Source organism: Triticum dicoccoides, chromosome 7B (assembly GCF_002162155.2).
Source record: "Triticum dicoccoides isolate Atlit2015 ecotype Zavitan chromosome 7B, WEW_v2.0, whole genome shotgun sequence".
Taxonomy (NCBI): domain Eukaryota; kingdom Viridiplantae; phylum Streptophyta; class Magnoliopsida; order Poales; family Poaceae; genus Triticum; species Triticum dicoccoides.
In genome coordinates, this window is record NC_041393.1 from 161,110,673 (window position 1) to 161,120,741 (window position 10,069).

A 10,069-nucleotide genomic window follows, 5' to 3' on the forward strand; every position below is an offset into this window, starting at 1 on the left:
CCAAGAAGAGCCGGCCGAAGGCGGCCGGCCGTGGGCCTCGAGGGGCTTCCTCCAAGGTCGTCGGCTCGTCCCCGGCCGTGAAGAAGCCGCGGAAGAAGCCCGCCGCCGCGGCCGCGGCCCTGCCCGCCACCGTCGCCGAACCTCCTCCCGCCGCGCACGAGGTGTTCGAGGAAATGGCAACCCCATCCTCGTTCATGGACCTCCTCCAAAACGCGGAGGTGAACCTCGGAGCTTCGCCTCTAGACCCCTTTAGGGTTGGTGACGACTTGGAGGAAGATGAGGAGGATGAAGGGGATGACGAGGAGGAGGTGGCCGAGATAGGGGTGGAGGCATTCACCGCCGCTTCCCGCCCACACACGCGGTCGACAAACTACATCGAGGTAGAAGATGTCCTCTTGGTTCGTGCTTGGGCAGCTGTGGGAATGGATGCAACCACCGGCACTGATCAAACCGGTAAACTGTATTGGCAAAGGATCAAGGACGTCTATTGTAGGATCAAGCCGAAGAATAGTGGGTTCATCCATCGCACTTTCCGGTCGCTTGAAGGCCGGTGGGAGTTGATCAAGCCCGCTTGTTCTCGTTGGAGTGCGGCCATGGACCAAGTGAGGGATGCACCACCTAGTGGAACCGTGGAGAGTGACTATGTGAGTACATATTTCTTCACTATTTTGATTATGTGTGTGCACTATGCTATTGGTGGGTTCTTATGTGATTTATGTGTGGTTGATAGGAGACAATTGCCGGCTTGAGGTACAAGGAGATGGCCGCTTCCAAGGGCAAGCCATTCCCATTTAAGCATGTTTGGTCAATTCTTCAAACCTTTGACAAGTGGAAGTTGAGGGATCAAGAGATCGCACCCAAGAAGTCGGCAATGCTAAGGATGGACTATAATGAAGATGAGGAGGAGAGGAACATGGGCAAGCCCGAGGGAAACAAGAAGGGCAAGCTAAGGGTGAAGATGGAAGAAGAGGCGTCAAGTCTAAGGGAGAAGATGAACCACATGATGAAGGCAAGAGAGGAATTGACAACGAAGACATTGGAGATGAAGCTTCTTATCAACGAGAAGAAGAAAGAGGTCAAGCTTGCACAAGTTAAAGCAAAGCGTGAAGAAGCAAAGCGCAAGGCCGAGTTGGAGGAGAGGATGATCAAGCTCAAAGAGGCAAAGGTATGGAAAGAACTCATGGTGGAAGAGAAAGAGCACATGATGATGTCCAAGAAGGACATGGATCAAGACCAATTGCAATGGTGGAAGGACTACAAGGAGGACATCGCGGAGAGGAAGAGGATGTTCCGTGTTGCGGGTTCTACTTTTCGAGGTGACACTCCGATGAGTAGTTGTGGTGATGGCGGTGTGTACGACTCCATCGGTGCCGATGGAGATGCTTGACGGAGCCCGCTTGTGGTCTAGGAGATGGCGCCGAGGTGCAACTTTTGGTGATGGTGCCGATGAGAGGAGGAAGATGATGATTTTGTGATGTAAACTATTAAACCATGCATCAATGATTGTCGTTTGGTAGTTTGTTTGGAAGTTGATTATGTTCTTGTTTGTCATAAATTGTGAGATGTCAAATGATAGATTTAAAGGTTGGGATCGAGGCAAAGACTAGAACCCTCAAATCTAATCCTTAAAGCAGTTTAAGGGTTGGGTTTGAGGGTTCTAGTATTTGCCCCTGTTTTTCAACCCTTAAAAATGTCAAAAAGTAACACTTCTCAACCCTTAAAAATGCTTTAAGAATTTGAGGGTTTTAAGGGTTCTACTAGTAATGCTCTTAGACCCAGACAACCGCGCCCACCCAACCTCGACTCTCCGCCGAAGCGAAACGAGAACACGTGCAGAGCAAAAAAAAACTCCACCGAAGCGGCCCACCCGCCTCCAGCTCCCTCCACTTCGCCTCTCCTCCTGATTCGCACCGCTTCCCTTTTCGGCGTAAAACACCCCCGACGTCACCCTCCGAACCCTAACCCTAGAAGAAGACATCCATCTCTCCACCCCCGGCGCGCGCCCGGCTGCTCGGGGCAGCGGCGATGGGGAGGCGGAAGGAGCGCCGCCTGGCGGCCAAGGCGGCCTCGGGCCGCAGGGTCAAGCTCGACCTCTTCCTCGATCCTTCCCCCGGTGAGTTCTCCGCCCCTGCCCCGGGTTCGGTTTTCCTCCGTGGTCTGTGCTTGGTCGACTCGCGACTGATGTGCGTCTAGTTGCTGGTTTCATCGCGTCGATTATCTAGCTTGCAATCGGGGCAGGCTTGAATGGAACTCGGTTAGTTTATATTCTGAACACTCGAAGGTTATCCTGTTGCATGGTTTGTGATTGTTTGGCTGCCTGAATTTGTCCATCCTGATTAAGTGGATGCACCTTGAATCACCAGCTCTACCAGTAGAATCTGGACGTGGTAATTGACACACAAGAAGGGGCAATGAGGCTAAAACCTAAAACAAAAGGAGAAGTGGCTTGCTAGCCTAGGCTGATCTTAAACCTGTGTGCACTATATAGAGTTTCAGTATCACTTTCAGCTGCATATTTCACCGCGTGTTAAACAAGTTATTACTGGTTCAGGGATATAGGGAATTGCCTGAGTCGAGGAAGAAACATGTCCAGTGCAGCTCCTAAATCAGCACCATATGCTGCACTTGTATCAGACCATAATCCAAGATGTTTCTACTATAGGAATTTAAGTGGTGAAGGTTATAATATTAGATTACTGGGGTGAGAGCCACCAAAACTACTAGTAAAGATCAATCTGCATTTTTGGAGTTTGAAGCTAGCAGTTCAATATTTTGTTGTATGAAAAATAACTGAAAAGGAGCACACAATTTCCATTTCAATGAGCAGAGATAAAAACTTAAAATATAACCTGAGGAAACAAATAAAATTTGGTAATGAAATTTGTGAATCTGTGCATGTACAGCTACGTTACATCCCTTGTTAAATAAATGCTGCTGCTCAGCCCAAAACATGGGTTTGGTTATGGAGAGACCTGGTTACTGGGTTCTGCATTTGCTCTACATTGCCCCAACTGAATCAACAGAGGTGATGTATGACATCACCTCATGCGATATGCCAGTTCTGGTAAAAAAAAGAGATGGAATCAAGGAAGGATCGTTAACAGTTTTTTTGGAACCCACTCCTTATAATTGTAGAGATCAGCTATTTGTTGCACTTTTGAATGCCCAAGAGTATGAGTAGCAACATATGATTGCAGTAGTATAACTACTGAGCATAAAATGCCACTCCAAATATCCAATAGACCTTGAACAAGCTGACTGCTGATACTTTAAACTTGCATTGCAGGGGAGGCATCTATGAAAGAGGGAGTTGGAGAGGAAAACCGTGGGCAGCAAACTGGTGTTCCCACTTCACCATCTTCGTCAGGTGGGTTCAATCAATTTCCTTCCAAGGGATATGTAAAGACGGCACATGCCTATGGAACATAAATTTGGTGGAAATTTGGAATTTTCTTCAAGCATGTGTATGCTCCAAATTTCTGGTTTGAGGCACATGTAGGGTTCCCGGCCTGCAAGGAACATTAAGTAAATTCTTCAGATCAGGCTGCCACTGTCAAAACTGGGTGTGTTCCTTCCGGTAATTTCTCTTTTGGCAGCATCTGAGCGTGGGGATTTCAGGATGATTGTTGCCTCCTCGGTTCGTATGTCTCTTTCTTTATATTGTAGCTCCTAACCTGGTATTTTAATTATTGCTGGGCCGCCATGGTGCATTTTAAAGTAATTTTAACGAACTTGTTCTACTTTTATACCTGAGTTGATCCTCACATATACTTCAGAAAATAGTGCAATATAGATTGTGTCACATGAAAGCTTTTGCGTTTTTAATTATGAATTTATTTTTTCAGATAAGAAGGAAAATCCTCTAGCATTGCTTGGGCAATATAGTGATGATGAAGAAGAGGATGAAGTAGCAACAGATCAACCCAATGGTGAAACTAAGGGGAGTCCAACAGATGCAAGTGCCGAGGTAATTGAATCTCCTATTTATTCTCTTGTACCCTATAAGACCAAACAGGTTGAAGTTGAACTTTCTTATGCAAGACCAAACAGGTTGAACTTTGTTGTGCTAACCATTTAATCTGAAGATTCTTGTATATTGTATTGTAAGCCCCATATATGCTGAACCCATTTTGATATATTAGCTGAAGCCTCCAAATAGTTCATGATTTGTATTCTGTAGATTGGAGGTATTAAGCACCCGTATGATTCTGTTTCAACGATAGTATCTTATCTTGCAGAGAAGATTATTCAGATTAAGAAGTTTGAGCTCAGTTCGTCTTACGATGAAATTTGTTCACTTTCAGGTTATTCATGATCATGGTGATGTAACTGGGGATAACGGCGATGCAGATAGTGAACTGCCTGCTTCTGTTAGTGTTCAGCAGGAGGTATCTCAAGCTGATGATGTCAAAAATATCACAGAAAATGTTGCTGAGGAATTTACTATTGCCCCTGAGCCAACTCTGGAAAATGAATGTGTGACAGCTACGGAAGCTGTCCCAGATTCATCTGGCATGCAAATTGTTGGTGACATTGGTGGGAATTGGAAGGCTATAATGCATGAACAGAGTAACCAGTGCTACTACTGGAACACAGTTACAGGAGAAACTTCTTGGGAGATTCCTAATGGATTAGCTTCAGTAGTTGCTGCTGATGGAGTCACTTCTGCATCTGTGCCTACTCATATGGGGTACTCTGTAGAAGCTCAAGCACATGTCCTTCCCCACAGTAATGTCGAAGCATATCCTAGTGATGTGTCTGTTGGAAATGGCACAGCAACCTATACTGCTATGGGAACTTATACTCATGATCCTTATGCTTACACTGGAGCCGTTGCTAGTCATGGGAGAGTGGACATTGACCCCTTGCAGCTTGCAAAATATGGTGAGGATTTACTGCAAAGACTGAAGCTGCTGGAAAGGTGCTTGTTATTTTTATCATCCTTTTGCCATTTCAGTTTACCCTTTTCAACCATTCCTCTACACAGAACTGCGTAACTAATTTTTCCATGTCATCATGCAGGCCACATGTTGCCATTGACAGTCTTGAGTTGATAAAAAGAGAAATTGAGATACGAATAGCAGACTGTAATACCCTCTCCTCGTATGGATCTTCTTTACTTCCGTTGTGGTTGCATGCTGAGGTGCACCTTAAGCAACTAGAACTTTCAGTTTCCAAGTTTGAAGCTAGCTACACTACCAAACATGGATATCTGGAGACAGTGGATGCAGGACACAAAGCACCTAATGAAGCTGAAGTTATGGCACCCTCTGAGGGTGAGCATTTGAAGGTTGATGTTAGCACTCTGGGAATAGGTACTGGCGACGAAAATATTAAGGTTGAGGAACCATGTACAACATTATCTGTTCAGAACTCACAAGGTGTGGCAGCAGCTATTTTAAGAGTTGAATCAGACAGTGATGAAGATATGGACGTGGAAATGGAGGTCGATGAAGAAGGTGTTGAAGAGCAGGGCGGTTCCACTTCTATGCCAAATAAGGAGCATCCTTCATCAGAGCAAGTACGATCACCAGCTTTGTCATCATTGGAGGATTCTGCTCCCCCACAGGATAATGACATTCCTCCTCCTCCACCACCACCAGAAGAGGAATGGATTCCACCTCCACCACCTGAGAATGAACCAGCTCCTCCACCTCCTCCTGAACCTGAAGAGCACGCTGTATCATTTGTTCATGCTGATACACTTCCTCAGCCATACGGAGATCAAGCAAACTTGGGTTATATGCTTCCAGGAATGGAGTACTATCCTGCTGCTGGTACAGATGGCACAAATGCCAACTACTATATGCAAGCAAGCGATTTTCATATTCTTCAATCACAGCAGCATTCTTACTATGCACCATTGTCTGCAAGTGGCGTATCTATTCCTGTTGAGACCACATCCATCCCCCCAGTACCAGGTTCTTATTATAGCTATCCTTCCGTCACGATGGCTGCCACTGAAGTAGCGGCTGAATCTTCTGGATACTATGCTTCATCAACCTCTGCCATTTCTAGTGGTGAATTAGATAACAAAACAAGCTCGGCCTCCCTTGTTGCAAATAGTAATGTGAATCCTGTGGAGTCTGATAAAGTGATATCCAAGGAGCCCACAGTTGCGTCTTTGAGCCAATCAGTAGAAGCAGTCTCAGCTTCAGGACCAACAGTACATGGAAGTTCTACTCAAGCTTCTACTAGCACCACTAATCAGACTAAAGGTACTTTTATTATTCTTTACAAGGACACTTCATCTTACTAGCTTATAATTGTTTTAGTTTTGACATTTGCACTGATTTGCAGTTCCTCGTACTAAGAAGCGACCTGTTGCTGTTGCATCATCACTGAGATCTAATAAGAAGGTGTCAAGTCTGGTGGATAAGGTATCTCTCCGACCTCCCAAAGCTGCTGTTAAAATAGTGACCATTTATGCTCTCTCCTACCCTACCATCCACTGCCCCCTAGTGTGGTGTCCTGACATTAATGAAGAAATTTAACACACTGCATGATATGCATTACTGCTAATTGTGTGTACTTAGCCGTTGAGACATACTCTTGGTTATGTCATTAACAAGAGAGCACACTGTTCTTGGCCAGTTTATTTCATTGTGCACAATATAGGTCGTCCAGAAAAAAACGACTCATGCAAGTGGGAGTGTGACAGTGTTTCCTGACTATTTTGTCTCATGTTTATCATTTCTTATTTTAAAGGCAGAGCAATCTGTTTACATGGTAATTGGTAAGGCTTAAGACAAGGTGAGTGTTGATGTATAATGATTGTTTCCTTATTAATCTACCTTTGCTAAAGCAACCTCTCTTTTATTTCACTATTACAGTGGAAAGCTGCAAAAGAGGAGCTTCGTGATGAAGAGGAAGAGGAGCCTGAAGATGCTTTGGAGTACCTAGAAAGGAAACGCCGGAAGGAAATAGATGTAACTCTTTTCACCTCTCTTGAGAACATATACGCTATGACAAATGCTTCTGAAGTCTTTGGATTTGATCAGTTTCATTAATTTCAGGGGTGGCGTAAGCAACAAATAGCTAGTGGAGAAGCCAAGGAAAATGCCAATTTTGTTCCCCTTGGTGGTGACTGGTATTGTTCCTTCACCATATGATGTTTGACTTGAATAACTTGATACTTCATATTTACAACAAAGTATTACTCCCTCTGATCCATATTAATTGTCGCTGGTTTAGTGTTGTACTAAACCAGCGACAATTAATATGGATCGGGGGGAGTACTGGCCTTTGGCATATTTTCCTCTTTCTCAAATTTATCCTTTCTGAGTCTTGACTTAAAATAATATGGATTGTATAACTTGCTTATAGACTTGAACTCTTGCTATAGCATTGATTGTGGACCATGCCATTTCTAGGATTACAAATGTTAGGCACCTGCATTTAATCTTTTTTTAGATTTACTGGGATTGTTCTAGTTTGTAACTCAAGCTCAACTTGGTAATCTTCATCATTTTTGTAGGCGTGACCGTGTAAAACGCAAAAGAGCTGAAGCAAAGAAGGAAGCGAAGACTGAATCTATTCGTGCAGCTGCCGAACAACACAAAGGGGAGCCTGATCTCTCAGAGCTCTCCAAGGGTCTTCCTTCTGGGTGGCAGGTTAGTATTTTACCTGGTTCCATACACTTGTTTTTCTTTTTTGCCATACTAGCTAAAACATCCAGACTGAATGATGCATCTCAGTTTCCAATAAATACATGTTTCTTGCTGACAATCTAATACAAAGTATAGCTATGATTTTTTTAACGCAACCTGTTCTTTGCTCGCAGGCATACATAGACGAGTCTACGAAGCAAGTGTACTATGGGAACAACCTCACTTCCGAGACGACTTGGGATCGGCCTAGCAAATAAAGATTGGATTAGTTGAAGATGGTCTAGTTTTGTTCTGTAGATATCCCCGTACCTCGATCGATACGTTGCCCGTCACGTCCTGAGAAGCAACCGATTTCTGATGTTACCTTGGTTTTGAGGCTGTATTGTTTCTTATATTTTCCACTGGAAGATCATAGTGGGGAGGAGAGTTCGTTTTGGTATAGAGGCACCCTTGTAAGAGTGGCAACTTGAGATCGAATTACTGAAGCAAGATCTACTAGTTAGTTGCTGACCAAGGAAAAACGTGCCTTGTTAAGTGGTGGGAGTCTTTACCTGGATCTGATATCGTTTGCTTTCAAAACAATGTCAATTATATTCAATTTTAGGTTGTGCTAGCTACTACAGAGACTTCTCTAATTATTTACATCATTAGAAGGAAAAAAGATACTTAAGTATTTCTTTTCATACTTAAAAATTCAGAACTTAAAAGTGCCCTCAGACACCATTTGCTAGATTTCGTTTGCCCAAGGCAATTGACGTCCGCAAGTTTCGTTTTTGTTTTGACTAGACTTTATGGTGGGTGTTTCGGGGCTCTGGTGCACATGACATGATGCACTCTCCAGTACCACCCATAAAGCAATGGTGTCATCCAAATATACAATCACAAAAGAAAGTAGAACAGAAGCTAGTGTTTCCCAAAGGGAGAGTGTAACACTGCCAGGATGCGCAAAATCTCCTGTAATTTTGTTCAGATGCAAGAATATCAGCTCCTCAATGTACATAGAACTTCAATAAACTGACCAATAGGAAGTTTGAAACATCAGGCTTCCATGCCCGTGGATGCTTTGAACTGTCTGCATAGCAAATCAAATAAACTAAGGCCAGACATCACAGGGTTTAGGAAAAGGTTTATCCCATAATACAGAGCCCCTTATGGCGCTTTACAAGTCCCGCAGCCAGGTTTGCGACAATTAAGTTTGGCTCTTTCAGCCGCTGATGTAGTCTCGCTGTCTAGGTTCAGAATCCCGACGTGCTTTTCTTGATCACAGCAGAGCAGAACTCTGCCCCAGTCAGCTCTAGCAAGCAAAAGGAAAGCATGGGTTTTCACCTCAAGAAGCCCCACAACACCTACATATGTCATGCAGCAAAAAGAGTGTTATCACAAGACAAGAAACATAACAGCATACATTATTTTGGCAAGAATATGAACTCGCACAAGAAATAAGAAGGCTGGATCTATCTACAAAGAGGAAAAGAAGGACGTGTTCAGTTGGCTACCACAGTTGGCCACACCTAAGTTATGGCGAATAAATTGGTCGCCACACACTACAAGTCTTGGTAAAAGCATATGTGTGACATGTGGATTATGTTAGGAACCAAAGTCACAAAAAAAGGTTAGGTTAGCCTAAGTGGAGTATGGCAATGTGTGGCAATGGAGCAATCAGGATTTGGAGTACCACTTATAAGTTCAAGCAAGTGAAACACCATTTAGTATTTAATGCACAAGAATGACGTGCCAGGCACCATCATAAATGGTACAAGCCTCCATGGATTACCAAGCTATATCAGCTGCCTAGCATCTCACTTTTTCACTCGTGAAGAATAGACACAAACTAAAGAAGTTACCAAATGGGCCAAACTTCCTCGCTCCAAATTTCAGTGAACCAAGGACAGGAGCCCTGCCAAGTAACAAAATCTTGTACATACTGAAAAATCTATATCTACCTTTTGCTAAGATAGTAGTAACCGTGCGCTTACAGATTTTCTACAACTATATTCTCTGTAAGTTGTCCATCTAAAAGAAAAGATGTAAGTGCACATGTAATTTGCAGCAATCTGATTTTCAAAGGAAACACAACACCAACAAACGAGTGGCAACAGAACATCATTAATAAAACAGTATCAGGCATGGAAGAATCATACTTTTTATATCGTTTCTTAGAACCGCATGGGCAGAGAGCATTCCTACTTATCTGACCACTCTTTGCCAGATTAGCTCTTCCAAGGTCCAAGGCTGTATTACCCATTAGATTTTGCACCTAGAAAGGTGATACGATCCAGCATAAAACATTAGGCATATCAAACATCAGCACATAACTGTTGCTTCAAATATGAGGAAAGAAATCACCATATCCTGTATTGACCTAATCATTCACATTATGATGGCTAAACTGGGCTACTTATCTTTAGCTGATCCTCTTACATTGATATTCCCTAAATATTATTAATTCTTAATATAAC

General features: G+C 43.5%; 2 protein-coding genes across 6 annotated transcripts in view; one reads left to right on the forward strand and one right to left on the reverse strand.

Moving 5' to 3' along the window:
- The first annotated feature begins 1,870 nt into the window (after nucleotides 1-1,870).
- On the forward strand, nucleotides 1,871-8,211 carry LOC119337441 (formin-binding protein 4-like). Of its 5 annotated transcripts, none has more exons than XM_037609581.1 (10): nucleotides 1,873-2,113; nucleotides 3,287-3,367; nucleotides 3,846-3,967; nucleotides 4,305-4,921; nucleotides 5,023-6,218; nucleotides 6,301-6,380; nucleotides 6,834-6,929; nucleotides 7,017-7,090; nucleotides 7,478-7,613; nucleotides 7,784-8,211. In XM_037609581.1, the coding sequence occupies exons 1-10, from the start codon at nucleotides 2,026-2,028 to the stop codon at nucleotides 7,865-7,867; spliced, it is 2,574 nt and encodes an 857-aa protein (XP_037465478.1). In that variant the 5' UTR covers nucleotides 1,873-2,025; the 3' UTR covers nucleotides 7,868-8,211. The 5 variants fall into 5 exon arrangements, 2 of the variants coding, with proteins under 2 accessions (XP_037465478.1, XP_037465479.1); XM_037609582.1 differs by having other exon boundaries at nucleotides 2,047-2,113; nucleotides 3,287-3,641; XR_005163335.1 differs by lacking the exons at nucleotides 7,478-7,613; nucleotides 7,784-8,211 and adding an exon at nucleotides 6,709-6,753 and having other exon boundaries at nucleotides 1,871-2,113; nucleotides 7,017-7,061.
- A 349-nt stretch (nucleotides 8,212-8,560) lies between these two features.
- Nucleotides 8,561-10,069, reverse strand: part of LOC119340385 — a 2,587-nt gene continuing 1,078 nt past the window's right edge. The window contains exons 4-5 of the mRNA XM_037612297.1: nucleotides 9,752-9,867; nucleotides 8,561-8,956 (exon numbers count right to left, since the gene is read on the reverse strand). Coding sequence (XP_037468194.1) covers nucleotides 8,938-8,956; nucleotides 9,752-9,867 — 135 coding nt within the window. The 3' untranslated portion in view covers nucleotides 8,561-8,937. The remainder of the gene's footprint in view (nucleotides 8,957-9,751; nucleotides 9,868-10,069) is intronic.